At 57.6% G+C, this 17,680-nt stretch overlaps 1 protein-coding gene across 2 annotated transcripts in view; it reads left to right on the top strand.

Moving 5' to 3' along the window:
- Positions 1-3,933, top strand: part of ATG2B (autophagy related 2B) — a 64,894-nt gene extending 60,961 nt beyond the window's left edge. The window contains exon 42 of one of the 2 annotated variants that reach the window (XM_028506388.2): positions 2,648-3,933. In XM_028506388.2, the coding sequence (XP_028362189.1) occupies positions 2,648-2,878 (231 nt within the window). In that variant the 3' untranslated portion in view covers positions 2,879-3,933. The remainder of the gene's footprint in view (positions 1-2,647) is intronic. The other variant, XM_036013779.1, reaches the window with a different exon arrangement.
- The last annotated feature ends 13,747 nt before the right edge of the window (positions 3,934-17,680 follow it).

The following is a 17,680-nucleotide window of genomic DNA, read 5'->3' as shown; positions in this document are numbered from 1 at the left end:
AGGGTTTCACCGTGTGGGCATAGCACGGTTTGTTTACTTCGCTGTTGGTGGACACGGAGTTTCCGTTTTCCCCTAAAGCATCGCTATGGGAAGGCTCATTACAGAGTCCCTTTGCTCACGAGGTGGGACTGATGGTTGGCAACGAGTTGTGTCTCGACACTTGCCAGACATCGCCAGTCAGTGCTCGTTCAGCCACGCTGCTGAGCCCTGGCTCTTATGGCGGTGTCAGGGGCATCTCCTGTCTTGGTCTTCTTTGATCTTCCTGTTAGTGTGGCGTGGAGTTCGAGTGTGAGGTCACGGACAGTTGGTGTCTTAGTTTCACCGAAGGTGTCTCCCACCACGTGCTGGCAGGCAGCAGGGCCTCGGGCAGCCGTTCAGCGGACACAAGTGGCCTCTGGCGTCCCAAACCGTGGGGAGACCACTGAGGCAGGGACCCCGAGAAATTATTAGTGGAAAGACCATGGGTCTCTTTTCTTAGAAAGGGATTCAGTCGGGAGAGTAAAGGGACTTAGTTACCCATCACCTGTGGGAGCAGGCCATTATCGGTGGGCATTATCGGTGGATACATTAGGGTGTACCAGGTGTGTGGAAGTGACCCGGGGGCTCGGGCAGAGCAGGGCAGCGGGCGTCGGGCTACCCTTGCTCTCGGGTGGGCAGCTAGCGCTGCGGCCCGAAAGATGCTTCACCTGCATCTGTTTTACATCGGCACTGGCGTGCTCGCCTTGAGTCGGTGGCTCTCCCCACTCGGAGGTGGGAAGCAGGCTCAGCAGGTGTGGCCGCCCCAGCGGCCCGTGGCCGGTCGGTCGGCAGTGGAGTGGGACGGGAACCGGGGATGGGGCCTCCTGTTCGGTTCTCCCTCTCTGAAGCTGCCAGGGTGAAAGATGGAGGGAGGCAGGGGCCAGGAGCGTGGGCAGAGGTGGTAGGGTGAGCTTGAGTAGACGGAATCTGAATTCTGCATCACAGAACGTTTTGACGAGAGGTTCCTGAGCGGTGGTCAACGCCTCTGCCCCCGCTGGGTGTGCGCAGCTCAAAGTCCCAGGGCAGGCCTGGGACAGGGTCAGGGTCAGCGAACTAGACTCCGCAGGTCAGAGCGGCGGCCGGCCCGGGCCCGCCCCGTGCGGGCCTTCTAGCTGCGGACGGCGAAAACAAGAGCAAACGACCCGAGGCGTGCGGGCCACGGGCACTTCCCACCGGGCGCGTCAGAGGGGGAGTCTGCCCATGCTGCTCACGTCGCCCCGTTCCGTGGCCGCCAGGGGGCGTCTGCGCGGGCGGCGGCGGCTGTCCCGGAGTGAGCTAGCACACGCTCAGTGCCCGCTGTGCTGTGCCACGCCCTCCAGGTGCATGACTCGTTTAACTCGCACACCGCCACTGCGTGTCCTTCCCCCGAGTGAGGGTCTTGTCTGAGGTCACACGGCCCAGTGACGGGGCTGCGTTTGCACTCACTCCTGTTGCCTCCAGACTGGGCGGTGGTCGTTGTTTTAATGAGGTAATGCCGTCTCATTGTCTGTGGGTCGGGGGGAGCTGCTGAGAGAGGGAAGATAATGGGGACACGTGTATAAACTGTAAGCCTTTTGGGGGGGGGGGCTCGTGTTTCACTTATTGCCCATTATCTGGTAGGTAGTTTTAAGAATAGAGCTTATTTTATTTTTTTAGGTTTTCTGTATTTCATTTCACTTCACCCCCGCCCCATGAACTCTGTGTGCTCGCCCGCTGTGTTGGCTAGAAACGGTCCTCTTGCTGGCTCATGAGAGCGATGGCTCTGTTCTGGGCAGGGACGGGGCTCCTCGGTTTCCCCGGAGAGCCCGGGGTTTCTTGCCCCGCGCCCTCCACGGAAACCGTCGCCGTGGAACAGAGCAGCTTGTTCCACCAGGGGTCTCTGCGTTGGACGGGACAGGCGGTGGGGACCCCAAAGCCGTGCGCGCAGCTTCACCCCCTTGTGGCCTGGCCGGCACGTTCGTCTCTGCAGCCGCGGAGCGCGGCAGTCCGGTCACGTGACTGGCGGCGGCGGTCAGGAGGCGGGCGCAGAAGGGTACCGGGGCTCGTTTGTAGCTGGGCAGCGTGCTCCCGCTCTGTGTTCCCAGGATGATCTCTGCTTATTAGCTCACTAAAACGTTCTGTTCAGCCCTTCGTCTCAACGGGCTGTCCCACAGTTACCTTTCCGGCGCGTAGCCAGTACCTGAAACCAAGTTAAATGATCTCCTGGAGCTCACCAGAATCAGGTTTTCTGGTCACCGCTGCATCGGAGGAGCCGTCGCCACACTCCTGCAGTGGTCACGTCTGTTCCAGAAGCTCCGTTGGCCATGTGACCTAACCGGGGGGGGGGGGGGGGATGAGTGGGCCGGCGGAGCTGCCCTTGGGCCCTTGCGCGCCTCCGCACCCTTCCCCCGGTGGGGGGGGGGGGTGCTGCGGTTCAGCTGCGTCTTCTCCGCACTCGCGTCCCAGCACAACAGGCGTCAGAGTGGCCTCTTACTCCCCTTGTCATTAGAATTTCGCCATAAAGATAATTATCCTGGGTTACCGCTGAAGCAGCTATTTTTTGTTTTTTGGTCTACTGATAAACGTGTTGAGTAAATCCACCGAAGTGTGTTCTAGGATAACGTGGGGTTTCCCACCCGTGACGGGCTCCCCTCTCTGCCGCCCCCTGCAGGGCATTGCCGACACGGCTCACACCATTTACGAGACGGCGGCCCGCGAGCACGAGAGCCGAGGGGTCACGGGCGCCGTGGGCGAGGTCCTGCGCCAGATCCCGCCGGCGGTGGTGAAGCCTCTGATCGTCGCCACGGAGGCGACCTCGAACGTGTTGGGAGGCATGAGGAACCAGATGAGACCCGACGTCCGGCAGGACGAGTCCCAGAAGTGGCGGCACGGCGAGGACTGACGCGCCTCCGCCTTCTCCGAGGGTGACGGGGCGGAGCTACGGTGCGGAGCGTCCCATCGGCAGCTGCGGAGGGAACCCACGTAACGTCATTGTGCTCATCTCAGGAACAAAAGCATTTCTTAGTTAGGCAATTTAACATCCCCAAAACGCGCACCCACAACTGCTGCCACTCTCGGGCGGGTTGGGCGCTTGCCTGTGGGAGTGTCTGGTGGCCGGTGTCAAAAGTCCCTTAAAGCGTTGCTGCCAAGTTAGAGGAGTGCTGGCTTTTGTTCGAGTGACTGGGATCCCCCTGGCTGCCCAGGGGGCGCGCTGCCTTGGAGACCCCCGGCACAGGGAGACCCCCGTAGTCACAGGCACGGCGCTCGGAAGTGGGCGGGCCCCGTGCATGCGCTGTGCGGGCTGCTCCCAGGAGGTGATTTTCCTCTGGGTTTGAAGAGAATCACAGCTTCGCACCTTTCTTGGAGAAAGAGCGAGCCACGGGCGAAGCCAAGCAAACAGGATTCTCAGAGCGAGTGCCAGGGAGGGGTGAATCCTGGCGCCTGCTGGGTTCTGTTCCCGTGCCCGGAGGACACACCCCGCCCACGCGCTCAGTGGGTCCCCGCGGGCCCGGGAGCGGGAGTGTCCGGCCGGTCGTGTTCTTTCGAGCTGCACTTTATCCTGTGTGTGTTTCTGGATTCGTGCGAGTCACGTGCTGTCTGTCTGCGTTCCGTCCTTCTACAGAGATACACAAAGTACAGAAAGAGTCAGCCTGAAAGTGTTTGGCAAAGGGGGGCAACACAAATAGTTCCCATTTATCTGGAGTGTGAGTGAAAGCGTGCTCCCCGGGATGAGCTGGGGCCCACACAGCCGGTGAAACGTCCCTTGTGGGCAGCCGCAGTGCTCGCTGGCAGTGTGTGGAAGGGGAGAGTGGAAGTGTGTTTACGCTTTTAAATTAACCAAAAATCCTCCAAATTTGCCCTCGTCAGTCATTTCGAAGTACCATTTTTACCTGGTTAACAGTGTACATTTTGATAACCTGTCAGGAATGAATAAAGTATTTTTATTTAAAGGTGAAATTGTATGCTTCCGTGGATATTTTGCTTTCCCTAGAGCATAGTCATAGATGCAATACTCTGATCTATCCCACCGCATTGGGGACACTTTCTCCAAGTTGGTTCTGGTTCACAGCGAGCCATCATGCCCGGGAGTGGGAGGGAGCTGCTCTCAGGCTCCGGGTCTCCCGTGTGAGGCTGACCCCGGGGGGAGGGGCGGGACTCTGGGTGCGCCCGCTGCTGAGCGGTGTGTGGCGAGACCTCTCGTCCTCCACAGTGGGGGTCTCGTCAGGGTCCGTCTAGATTTCAGAACACCCCACTTCAGTCTGGGGGTTTGGAAAATGACGGTGCATCCGTTTCATTCTCTAAGTTTTATGAGCAAGAAAGCAGTGTAAGCCAAAAATCCGAACATGTAAAATCTATAAAAACCCTACTCAATAACGTTTTTATTTTGTTTCCTCTTTACCGCTGAGCACCTTGAAAGGGCAGTGCTCAGAGGGTTGCCGTGTCTGAGCGACCCGGGCCCCTTGCCGCCCTGCCCCCGTCCGTGGCGGCTGTCTGGGCGGACGCGGTCCGAGGAAGCACGGCGCGGCTGTCTGTCAGCGTGGAGGTGCCGCCTGCATGGGCGCCCTCCCACAGCCCTGGCCTTCCCCCGACAGGCTCCGCCCCTGCACAATGGAGCACCCACGCCCATTGTCTGTGATGAGGAGTCACACCGTCACGCCGGGAAACCCTGGCTCACCCTTAGAAACAGAAAGCCTCCTTAGCTTTTAAACACGCTCCCCGTAGTCCCACTCATCACATGAGTTCAGCGAGCCGTAGGACAGGGAGAAACATCTTCTTGGTGCTGTGAGCTACGGGCGGACCCGTCCTCGGACAAGCCAGGCTCACACGGCCCCTCCAAACCCGCCTTCGGACCGCGGCGCCCCCACGCCTGCCCAGCCCTGCCCCACCCCCCAAGCCAGCTGCCGTCAGGCTCTGGTGTGGGAGCGGGAGCCCATGTCCCAGACTCGGCACCGGGCACCTGCCCGTTGCCGGTGTGGCCGATGTGCTCTTTACCGGGGGGTTTCCACGTCCACTTGAGCGCTTCCACGTCGTTACTTAGCCTGAATAGTTTTCTGCTTTAAAAGTGCGTGGTCAGACTGGGACGTGGCGGTGACGCCGTAACAACGGACGCTCGGTGGCCAGATCTGTGACTCCCCAAGCGACGGCCTGGCTGAGACACTCGACCTCTCTAAAACCTGGTGTCCCTTCTCCACGAACAAAGGGGTCTCTGGCAGCAAAGCCCAACAGAGATTCTCGGATGAAGAGGGTGCGTGTGTGCATGTGTGTGCACGCGTGTGCACATATGTGTAAATGGCGGTGTGGATGTGACGCTTAGGAGAGTGCCCCAGGCCTGCGACACTGCAGGCAGGCGGCACCGTCCCACGAGAGCACTGGGCACATCCCGCGGAGTCTCAGGGCTCCTTCGGGTCTCGGCCCCGGAGGGCGTCGCATGTCACAGCAGCCACGCGCCTGCAAGGCCGACTTCTGGCGGGACACCTGGGGACAGAGCAGACGGCGCGTGTCTGCCCGTGGCTGCGCCGAGGCCATGCAGGGGTCTCCCCAGGGAGTGCAGGTGGGCGAGCCTGACCCAGGGCCGGCAGCGGTGAGGCCCTGAACCCCACGGTGTTACGGCACCCCAGGGAGACCGCCTCCGTCACAAAGGCAGCCCAGGCTGTGGCCGTGGCCGCTCCTAAACGGGGCTGGTGTGGATCCCCCGTGGAGTCTGTCCCCAGATTGCTGTGACTTACATGTGGAATGCCCACTCAGCATTTGCCCTGTAGGGTAGGTATGACACAGTGGTCCTTCCGCACATCATTGCAGTGGACTCCGCTTTTATTAAAGCTTGCTTCCGGTCGGGATTCCCACTTGAGCACATTTAACGTCACCATTTGTACAATACAGAGGTTGCTTTAAGAAAAGAAAATCAACTAGTTGGTGTGGCTCTGTGGATTGAGTGCGGGCCTGTGAACCAAAGGGTCATGAGTTTGATTCCCAATCAGGGCACATGCCTGGGTTGTGGGCCAGGTCTCCAGTAGGGGGTGCACCAGAGGCAACCACGTATTGATGTTTCTCTCCTTTGTCCTCCCTCCTTTTCCCTCTCTCTAAAAATAAATAAATTAAATCTTCAAAAAAAACCACACACAAAAAAACTTCCCAAGTAGCTGTGTGTTTACAATGGCAAAAATACCAAAACCCAGTGTTTTATCCCTCCTGCTATGTGTCAGTTTCAAACGCCATTAAAATATGACCTGGCTGGTGTGGCTCAGTGAATGCGAACTGAGAGGTCGTTGGTTCGATTCCCAGTCAGGGCACAGGCCTGGGTTGCAGTCCAGGCCCCAGCTGGGGGCACACGAGAGGCAACCAACTGATGTATCTCTCGCACATCTGTGTTTCTCTCCCTCTGTCCCTCCCCCTCTCTCTAAAAATAAATAAATCTAAAAAAATAGTTCCAGCATTTAAAGGAATGAATCTTTCACCATCCCTGTGAAGAAGGGTGTCCTGTAGGTGTGCTGCCTTTGCTCAGTTCCAGAACAGTCCCAACAGCCCTGCTCCTGCCTGCCCCCTGCTGTCTCCCCTGGGTCCCCACACTGTGCACCCCACAGAGTGCTGCAGAGAGAGTGGGCCGAGTTGAAGTTAAGCTCCTTGAATCGACACTGGTTCCAGGTGGTCTCAGGGTTAACTGAATTGTCACACTAGTTTCAGTGTTGTGTGTGTGCAAAGCTGGGGACCTGACCCGAGGGGCGTCGTTTAACTTTGTGTCTGTTTCCGTACACCTGCGTTGGCCCTGGCTCCTGAATTCTGGGGAGTGTGGCATGGCAGGGCTCACGTGCTGAGCTGAGCAATCTTATTCCCTGTTTTCCTCTCGACCTGCTTAAGGCATTGGAGACAATGTCTATGAAGTTGGAGTTTCCCGAAGGTAAGGCACTGAGCAGACACAAGGTGATGCTCTTGGATCTGCAAGGGGGCATCAGCTTGGATGTACCAGTTGCTATCGAATAGGATAAATCCCATAAGCACTTGTGAGTCTTACGTTAAAAGGAAGGTTATTTGCATAGTGTATAGATAATGAAGGTGGGGAAAAAAGATTTCTTTGTTTCTATTACCACAAAATCTTGTTTCTGTCTACTGGAAGGTAGTTGTTTCATGTAAGAATAATGGAGTGCTTTGCTGCCGACGTATTTTATCTCAGCGTTTTCAGGATCACACACTGTGTGGTCCCTTCCGTAGATTTTACGTGCACAGCTGCAGGTCAGCCCGTTTGAACCAGAGGTGTGTTCCCTTCCTTGCCCTTTCTGCAAACCAGAGGTGGGAAATGCAGCCCAGCATGCCACCATGACAGGCTTCCCACGGGGTGAGAAGCTGGAGAGCGCTGCCACAGTTCACAACTCAAAGTGCCAGCAGCCTTTAGAAACACAGGTGTCGGGTGCTGCCACCTCCTGTAACGGCCGCCGCCCTCTGGGTCCCAAGCACCTTGCTCCGCAGGAAGCGCCAGAGGTCCCAGGAGGTCGAGGATGCGCTGGTGTCCCACCCAGTGGCCTCTCCGGTGCCCTGGGCGGTGCAGGTAGCAGCCCCTCTCTCTGTAAAAACTGCCTTCACTTCGCTGTCTCACGCGTCACTCGTGTCTATGAAGTGGCAGCTTCCGATCTCCAGTTGGATTTGTCTTACGTTGTGACGCTTGCCAGTCACGTGGGGCGGAGTTTGCTGCTGGGGCGCCACGTTCAGCCCTGACCTGAGCCCACCCGGACTCGCAGTGGACGTTGCCTTGACCCCACCTCGAGCAGGGAACAGACACCGTGTGCGTCACCACCTGCCGTCACCTGCCGCTGCCATCGCGTCTCCTAGTGAAGGTGATGACAGAGGTGACCACTTCCAGAATACCGAGGCTGTACACGTGTTTTCGTGGAAATGTAACTCGTGACGATTTAAAATATGAAACTAAGAATCCTCTTGAAGAAAATTAAAATATTTACTCTTTGGGGTTTGCTTCAAACACTGTTGCCTTTCGCCAAGCACCGTTCCCCAAGCCCGCACACGATCCTTTCCCGGGGTGAGGGGTGGGGCTGGGGCTGGGTCAGGCCCTGTTCCCGGGAAACAGCGTTCCTGCCATCCTAGTGCTGCCCACGGCCTGTGTGGAGCCCGCCGGCCACCTGCCCCTGAGATGCACGGGGTGTGTGCTGCTGGCGCTTGCCACCCCCGCCCCCTTGGGTACGGGTCACCATTGGGGTTGTTCCCGCAGTGCAGTCTTGTGGCCAGCGCAACCTGCAGGTTTGATCATAGGGACCTAGTAAGCACATGATAACTCTGTTTCATTGGGAGGAATATATTTCTACTTATAAAAGGAACGTTTAAAAGAAATACTTAAATCATCACTTGGAGCCATCAGTAAAAAGTCACAGACACTTCGCACGAGGCTCTCGCGAGGGGCATCCTGTGTGCCGGGCACTGTGTGTTCTTTACGAACCCCCCAGGACCCCCAGGAGCGGCTGCTGGGGCCCCTGTCTCCCAAGAGGCCCAGGGGAGGAGGCGGGGTCAGAGATGTCACGGTGCCTGCACGTGCCCTCAGTCCCCGTGTGACTCCCTGCCCCGGGCCCCTGCAAGGAGTTCACTTAAGAGGAACTTGCATGGTCTCCCCACCTTCCCTCACTAGTTAGGGGACTAAGGAAGGCGTGTTGCTGGGAGATTGGGCTGAACGGCTGTCGGAACCCTCGGGCCGAGACCAGAATGAACCTGCTCATCTGCTTCTTCACCTGTGTCTCCGGGCGCCCCCGCCCCCCCCCCGCCCCCGGCCGCTCTGGTTGGTCAGTGCTGCGGCGTCCCTGTAAGCAGGCGTTAGAGCCGCCTGGGGAATTTTTTTTTTCAGCGCTGAAGCTCAGGCCCCATTTAACAACAGTTCAACAAGCACCTGGGGATGGGGCTACATTGGGGGCAAACCTGGCCCATGGGTGGGAAGAGTCTTTGTTGGAGGGGGGGCTGTCTGTGCCCCATGGCTGTTCTGCAGCGTCTTTGGCCTCGACCCACAGACGCAAGGAGCTCCCCCTCCCCACCTGTAAACCCCAGAGAGTTGTCAGATGTGCCCAGCTGTCCCCTGGGTGGCAAAGTGCCCCTGGTGCAGACCGGTGGGCTCAAAGTCCCCTGCTGTGCCCTGACGGGTGTGGCTCGGGTGGGCGGCGTCCTGCCAGGCCAGGGGCCGCTGGTTCGATTCCCGGTCAGAGCACGTGCCCGGGTTTCGGGTTCCATTCCCTGTCAGGGTGCTTAGGAGAGGGAGGTGGAGGATGTTTCTCTCATCCGAGTTCCTCTCTCTCCCTTCCTCCCCACCCCTAAACATAAATAAAATCTTAAAGAAGGAAAAGCTCCCTTGGAGAAAATGGCAAGACTAGTGCCTACGGCCCTTCCCCCCTTCCTCCCTGGCACGCTCCGCCTCTTCCCTCTCGTCCCGGCCTCACGGCTGCCCTTTCAGACCGGCCCGGCCGCCCGCCGGCCCCTTCGCCCTCCAGGACTGCACACACTCCTCAAGACACGCTTCAGGGCCCCTCTCTCGTGGCGTGGATCCGTGCCGGCTGGCTTCCCTGTTTATTGTCCAACGCCCTCTGGGAGGACAGGGTGCGCGTTCCAGGGCTAAGGAGTCAGGGATCGGGGAGCGAGTGAGTGAATGGATGGATGGGTGGGTCTTCGTGGGCGTCCAGTCCTGCGCAGTCACTCTGCACCTGAGGAGATGAACCCAGGAAGGGGAACTGTTTGCCTGAGATCACATGGTTAGTGCTTGAAATGTCCTTTCTGCAGTGCAGTTTCACATCGTCTTGGTTTTATCGATAACCTAAGAAGTAATAATATATATATATATATACACACACACATAAGATGAGAATTAAACGTGTTGAGCATTTACGACGTGACTACTTTGGTCAGCACTCACGGGGCACCCACATCCGGTGTCAGCCCGGGGAAGCGCGGCCACACAGGGGGCCGAGGAGGGGTGAGGAAGAAACTAGCATGGGTGGGCCACAGCCACAGGGGCCCTCAGGTACGTGGAGGCCAACTCCGGGCCATGGAAGACTTGGTGCCTCTCACTTTCAGACTGGGGTGCCTGTCCTGGGCCTGAGCCATGGGAACCAGCAGTGACTTCTCGCCTTTTCCGCTCTCCTTGGTAACAGGACATCATGCTGCCGCCGCCGCTTCTCCAGCCCGTCTGTCCTGAGACTGAAGCAGCCTCAGCCTCCTCGCAGGCCTGAGGGGTCAAGGCCGAGGGTGATTCACAGACCCTGTGGCTGCAGGAGAGGGGCTGCCCGCCCGCAGCTGTGGCCAGAGGGGCCACAGGAACCCTCATGCTCGGGCTCTGGTCCTCCGGCCTGCTGCCGGAGCCCCCCCCACAGGTCCAGCCCACCTGTGTGCCGTGTCCATGGCTCATGGGCAGAGAGAGAGCCTTGGAGAGTGGACCTGGAGGGCAAATGGGCGCTGTCCGGCCCTCAAGCTTTGTCTCGTTTGTACTTGTCCCATGATTTTCATTCTGCAGGTGACGAAGCCGAGGCCTAGGGTAGGTGTGACCCATGCAAAGCCACACAAGGTACCCAGTCCAGGAACACTAGTCACTAGTGACAGAGAGCCCCCCAGTCCCAGCAGCATGACAAAAAGACGGGTCTTTCTCCTTCACATGAAGCCCGGTCCGTGCTCCTGAGTGTCCGGCAGCTCTCCACATGGTGATGGACGGCCCTGGGCGCTTTCCTTCTGGGGCTCGACCTCCCCGGAACCTAGAGTCTGCCTCGGGGGGGAGAGGACAGCTGGGTGCTGCTGGAGGCTCGCTGCACCTTCAGGCAGCAGGAGGCAGTCGCGTGATCACACCCAGCCTCAAGGGGACCTGGGTAACGTGGTCTGGCTCCGTGCCCAGGAAGGAAGGAAGGGAACGGGGGTTGGGGAGCGATGCGGCTCAGAATTGAAGGTTTGAATCCAGGAATATCTGATCCCACATCCAAGCTCGTCGTAGCACAGACTCGACTCGAATTATAGTTAGTTGCACTGCAAGATACTTTGCCACTACTGTAATTGGATTGATTTTTTTCTTTTCTTTTTAGATTTTATTTATTTATTTTTAGAGAGGGAAGGGAGGGAGAAAGAGAGAGAGAGAACATCAATGTGTGGTTGCTGGGGGCCGTGGCCTGCAACCCAGGCATGTGCCCTGACTGGGAATCGAACCTGGGACACTTTGGTTCACAGCCCACGCTCAATCCACTGAGCTACGCCAGCCAGGGCTGATTTTTTTCTCCCAGGCTTGTTTGTTTATATGCCTGAAAGCAGTTTCACGTGGAGCGAATTAAATCCAGTAAACATTTGCTGGGTGACGAGGTGGGACAGGATAATGTAGCGGCTCTCAAAATTTGTCTGCTTATAGGACTCACCGGAGGATCTCTTAACAATGCCAGCACGCAGGCCACACCCGAGAGCAATTAAATCACAGCCCCTGGGGTGTATTTCTGAAGCTCCCCAGGTGACTCTGATGTGCAGTCCCATCTGGGAGCCACTGGCATATTGGCGAAGAATATAGATTACAGACACAGGCTGCCTGGGGCTGAGCTCAGGCTCTGCTGCTTGTTAGCTGTGTGACCTTGGGGAAGTTTCCAAACCTCTCTGTGCTTGTTTCCTTTTCCATAAAAAAGAGCTATACTAGGGATTTTGGGAGGATTATGTGAGTTAACATCTTCGAAGTGCTTAGATAAGTGACACACAGTAAACACCATGTAAGTGTTAGATAGTGTTACTGTTTCCTGAAAGCCTACTGTGTGCAATGCCTTGGGCTAGAGACAAAAAATATGTCCTTGCTCTTGGGGAGCTCAGAACCCAGTGCGAAGACATCACAGCTAATTAATCCGGCCCATGTGTTTCTTATGAATGTAGATCATCTCATTTGCTTCTGGGAAATGGGGCGGCCTTCCACAGAGCCGAGGAAGCCCGTCGGAGCAGTTTTGGAACTGGGGTTCCCGGTCTGGGAGACACCACCTGTCCCGTGACCATCTGGACATCTGTTCCCTGGCATTGGGCACCAATCTGGGCAGCCTTGGGACACGGGGGCGGCTGGCTCTCTTAGCCCGACGACGTTCAGGACTGCCTGCTTCCAGGGAACTTGGACGTGGAGGGCGCGGGTCCTGGGGTAGCATTTGGAAATAAAAACCAAGGGGGGCGCTGGAGGCAGAGTCTCCTGGGTTTGCGGACAGCTGAGAGAAATGCACCCCAGCGCAAGCGCGTGGTAGGACTTCGTGTGTTTATCAGGGGAGGCCAGCACGTCCTCTCGGTTTATTCAGACGCCTTCGCAGTGCGAAGGAAGACGTGGCCGCTCCGTGCACGGCCCGCCTGCGCTGCCGGAGCCCTGACGCGGGCGTTTTGTCAGCCCAGCTGTGTTCTCGTTATGTTTAGAGCGATGGGGAACCCGAGGGCGTCCCTCCAAAAACCGTTTTTTAACACTTAATAACAGTTAAACAACCCCCCTCCACCCTAGGCTGTTTTAAAATCGATATCACTGTTGTGGACCTGGAAAATAAAATGTGTTGTTTTACCAGCAAAAAATGGGTTTATTCAGGAATAGCAGCAGAGAACTGCAGCCCAGGACGTACAAGCGATAGCAAAACCACAGGCAAGTCTGGAGGGCCGAGTGCAGAAATGCCCTTTTGTACAGGAAAGGGGGCGGGTCGGAGGGGCTGCTACAGCCAGTCCAGTGGGAGGAAACGGAATTAGAAGGGACTGGCTTTTCATTGGCTGGGGTGTGCCATTGCGACCGTCTGGGATTGGCTGGACTGTTGCTGGGGGAGGAGAACATCTTCCTTCCTCCTGGGGGGCTGGGCTGGGGGAAAACTCCTCCTGGAGGAGTGCGAGGGTGTGAGAGCGCCCCCTGCAGGGCCTCTCGACTCGGTCTCAGCTGAGATTTACATTCATTTTCCCAAGGTTGTAGCTCCATGGTCAGGAATCCCCCTTTATTTATAACAAACATTTCTAAGGCCAGATAAACACCTTCCTCTCTTCTCCATTCCAGTGCAAACTGAAGTTCTACTTGCTTCCTCCCCCCCACACTTCAGGACATACCATTTTCTTTAAAAGCATTCTCGCTCCTTCACACCAGATTTCACCGTGAAAGGCACCTTCCTGGCCTCTGTGGCCTGTTTGCCGAGCTGGCGTTTTCTCAGACTCTCGCCCCCGACACTGACCTTGAGCCGGTTGCCTAGCTTGGCTTCACCTGGTTTTCGGTGACTGGGTGACCTGCTGGGTGGATTGCTCCAGGGGAGACAAGGAGTCAGTTGATGTATGACACCCCCTGGGCTGTTGCCATTTGTTCCCTTGTGGGAGTCGTGCCGACACACCCGCCAGGAAGAAATCGTTGCCTTTTCACACGTCCTGTCACGCAGTGGAACAAATCTGTTGTAACCCATTGAAAGGCTTGTTTTGAAAATTGGTGCAGAATCATGTTGGAGAAAGCGTCATCCTTCTCTGATGTCAGCAGAGGGCGCTCGTCCCCTACAAATCCCAGGCAGGGCAGGGCAGGTGGCGCCAATTCTGACCCCACAGGCCCCTGGGAAGGCTCTGGAAGAATCCTAATGATCCCCGCCCTTTCACGGGCCTTGTCTGCGTCAGTCTCCTCTTGGTGGAGGATGCTGCTTAAACTAAAAATAAAACTCCCATTTTATTGCATGCTTAATTTCACCTGGCAGATACTGGGCCAGGTGAAAGCCATTCCTGATGGTGTTTTCACAACGGGCAGCTGAGGGCACGCTCGGGGCCTGAGATAGCAGACAGGTGCTTTGCACTCAGGTGAAGATCTTCTGTCGTGTTTTCCCTGAGTGGGTATCTGAGGGGGAGCCTGAGACCGGGGCCCACTCAGGCTTCTCTGATAGACTCACTTTCCTACTGGAAATGCAGCTCCCGCCCCCTGGTCCCGCCACTCGGCGCTGGGATGAGGGTGAGGCCCGCGAGACCCTCACCTTGGGCACGGAGTTGAAGGAGGGGCAGACACCAGGGCACGTCAGTCATCAAGACAAACAGTAACGTGATGCAGTGTTTTTAAAGAGCAAAGTGCAGCCCTGGCTGGCGTAGCTTAGTGGATTGAGCCCGGGCTATGAACCAAAGCATCGCAGGTTCGATTCCCAGTCAGGGCACATGCCTGGGTTGCAGGCCACGGCCCCCAGCAACCGCACATTGATGTTTCTTTCTCTCTCTCTCTTTCTCCCTCCCTTTACTCTCTAAAAATAAATAAATAAAATCTTAAAAAAAGAGCAAAGTGCATGAGAAAACACCCACGAGGAGCAAACACCGATGCTGTAAACACAGGCGGCCCCACCTGCATTCCTTGCTCCCCACCCCCACCCCCCACCCCCGCTGCCTGTCGTGTTCACCTGCGGGGTCAACACTCGTTCACTACGAGCGAGTCTTGTCCATCCCCTCTTCCCCTCCCGCACCCCCCCCAAGGTCGGCTACAGGCTGGACGGAGAGCGGGAGCCACAGGCGCCGGGGGGTGGGGGGGTGGGCTGGAGGTGCCTTCGTTAGACAGCAGGGCGTGGCGCCCAAAGCAGCAGGGCCAGGTGCCACAAACTGATGTCACTGTCCGGACGCCAGGAGACATTCTGCTGTGACGATGTTAGCAAACGTGTGTTGTGCGAGCAACGCACGCCGAGGTGGTCGGAGTGACTTTCTGTGTGGCCGATCAATCATTCCGACCGTGGTGTGCCGTCCTCCCGCTCTGCCGACACCTCTGAGTGTCCTGCCCCCGAGCCTCCCTTGGCTGACGCCGTCCTTAGGGCCAGGGCTTCTCCCATCCCTTTAAGTTCAGCCCTTCAAGGGCTGAAGTCCCACCGCCTCCAGGAAGTCCCCCCAGACCACCAGCCTTCCCCAGAGGCCGTTGTGGAGGAACTGGGTCAGGTCAGCTAAAATGTGGTTCTCAGCTGGGGGCAGGGGGTGACTTTGTTCCCAGAGGACATTTGGTCATGTCTGGAGCCACTCTGGTTGTGATCGCGGGGAGAGACCAGGCGCTCCTGGCCTGCAGTGGTGGAGACGACGAAGTTTGGTGCTGAACAGCCCCCGATGCCCAGGACTGTCACCCCGATAGTAGCAAAGAGCTACCTGGCCCCAAATGTCCATGGCACCAAGACGCCGTGCACCTAAACTCATTAAGGTGTTCCCGAGGGTTTGTGGAAACTCTCCCAGGAATCGGATTTGCATTTCACCGTCAGGCTCGTGTTTTTGCCCAAGGAGGGACAGACATTTGCCATTCTGAGTCCCTTGGAGTAAAGGGTGGGCAAAATAACAGCACCGGGGGTTTGAGGACACTCCTGTTGTCCCAGCGGAGCTCTGAACTGAAGGAGGCGGACCGGAGGCAGCAGCAGCCGGGGCCACAGTGTCATCTGTACTACGGAGAAGGGCTGGGTTGGGTGACGTCACTGAGGCCTGTGGTGACCGTGGGCTTCTTAATTCTGATCCCTGGGATCAGGCTGGCGTAGTCACACAAGCCGGGCAGCGTGACCACGTGCCCCACTGGGGCTGGGCCGCTAACTCCGAGCGGATCTCGTGGCCTAGAGGAGACCCGTTTGCAGGCAGGCATGTCCCAGAGAGTGGGAATGGAGGAAGGAAGTGCTAACCCCCACAGGCTTAGAGTCTTTTGGGGGGTGGGAAACTGATCAATCAGATGAGTCATGTTTTCTTCCCTGGGGAACAGTAAGGGGTGGGTAAGAGACCCAGAGTTTAGGGAGCAGTCTCTCCTCGTGGAAACCTGGTGGGTCAGTCAGGATGGGCTGTGTTCAGCCGCTGTAACAAACACCCCCAACTCTTAAACGAGAAAGGTTGATTTCTCACTCATGCTGCATGTTTAATGCAGGTGATTAGCAGCTCTGCTCTTCTAGCCACTGGGGTTCAGGCTGATGGGGGTCCCCATCTTAATGACACCACCATTGTGACACAAGGCTTCCGGGTTTGCTGCAGCAGGATAAGAAAATAGACAACTATGTTCTTACGTGTTCTGGAAGTGGCACTCGAGTCCCCCCACATTCGGAGGGGTGAGAAGGCCACTCTTAGACTCAAAGGTGTGAGGAGGTTCGATCGTCCCATTTCCCAGAGGACAGCAGAACTGCAGTTGTCACTGAGCAGCAGTGAGGCCCCTTGCAGAAGAGGGAGGAAGAGTTTCCTGCCCCGCCCAGCAGCCCCGCCCGCACGGGACAGAGGCACTGCTGTTGGAGAGGGGCGGTGTTCTCAGGGAGCCCTTCCCGGGAGCCAGGGTGCAGCCTGGGAGACTAGACGGGGGGGGGGGGGGGGAGAGCTTAGCCCAGTCCAGGCCGCACACTGACAGTGTCACCCTGTGGCGGGGCAAGGCATTCTGGGAACTCTCTGGAGGCGAGAAGACGTCTCACTTTACCCAGCACCCCGAGCCTGGTGTAATAATCCCAGGTGCATGTCGGACACACCAGCAGTGGGTGAGTCAGCTACTCTGGTTCTCAGGTTGGGGAGGTCTGGGCTGGGGCGCTCCCTGGTCTGCCGTCATCACACCTAGCCTGTCGGTGGTTCCTGACTCTCCCCAAGGTCGGCTGTGTACTTGCTGCACCTGCCTTCCCCCGCCCCCCGCAATCAGCCTGACCAGCTGCTGAGCACAGAGGCCAGAGCCACCGTCCACGTTCTAGTGGAGTGGCCTCTGCCACGCAGGTCCGAACGTGGCACTCCCCTGTTCCGAGAGTGCCTGGCTCTCCCGGGCTCCAGGGGACGTCGACCCCGTAGCCTTGGCGGAACCCTCGGAACCCTCCCAGCCCTCGGCTTCGCTGGCTGGGGACTTCGGTCAGGCAATGGCTGCAGGTGGTCGGCACCCTCTCCGTCCCGTCTGACTTGAAGACCCACCTGGGGCCGCCGCCTCTGCTATCCCCTTCCTTCTCGATCCCCTCCCCGTGGGCTCTGTCACCCACGACAACACCTGGGTGCCCTGGGCGGTGCATGTAGCAGCCCCTCTCTCTGTAAAAACTGCCTTCACTTTGCTGTCTCACGCGTCACTCGTGTCTATGAAGTGGCAGCTTCCGATCTCCAGTTGGATTTGTCTTACGTTGTGACACTTGCCAGTCACGTGGGGCGGAGTTTGCTGCTGGGGCGCCACGTTCAGCCCTGACCTGAGCCCGCCCAGACTCGCAGTGGACGTCACCTCGACCCCACCACGAGCAGGGAACAGACACCGTGTGCGTCACCTGCCGTCACCTGCCGCTGCCTACGCGTCTCCTAGTGAAGGTGATGACAGAGGTGACTACTTCCAGAATACCGAGGCTGTACACGTGTTTTCGTGGAAATGTAACTCGTGACGATTTAAAATATGAAACTAAGAATCCTCTTGAAGAAAATTAAAATATTTACTCTTTGGGGTTTGCTTCAAACACTGTTGCCTTTCGCCAAGCACCGTCCCCCAAGCCCGCACACGATCCTTTCCCGGGGTGAGGGGTGAGGGGTGAGGGGTGGGGCTGGGTCAGGCCCTGTTCCCGGGAAACAGTGTTCCTGCCATCCTAGTGCTGCCCACGGCCCCTGTGGAGCCCGCCGGCCACCCGCCCCTGAGATGCACGGGGTGTGTGCTGCTGGCGCTTGCCACCCCCGCCCCCTTGGGTGCGGGTCACCGTTGGGGTTGTTCCCGCAGTGCAGTCTCGTGGCCAGCGCAACCTGCAGGTTTGATCATAGGGACCTAGTAAGCACGTGATAACTCTGTTTCATTGGGAGGAATATATTTCTACTTATA

This window comes from Phyllostomus discolor, chromosome 1, assembly GCF_004126475.2.
Source record: "Phyllostomus discolor isolate MPI-MPIP mPhyDis1 chromosome 1, mPhyDis1.pri.v3, whole genome shotgun sequence".
In the NCBI taxonomy this organism is placed as follows: Eukaryota; Metazoa; Chordata; class Mammalia; order Chiroptera; family Phyllostomidae; genus Phyllostomus; species Phyllostomus discolor.
Note: the sequence above shows the minus strand (reverse complement) of the source record. Positions and strands in the feature narration are given on the sequence as shown.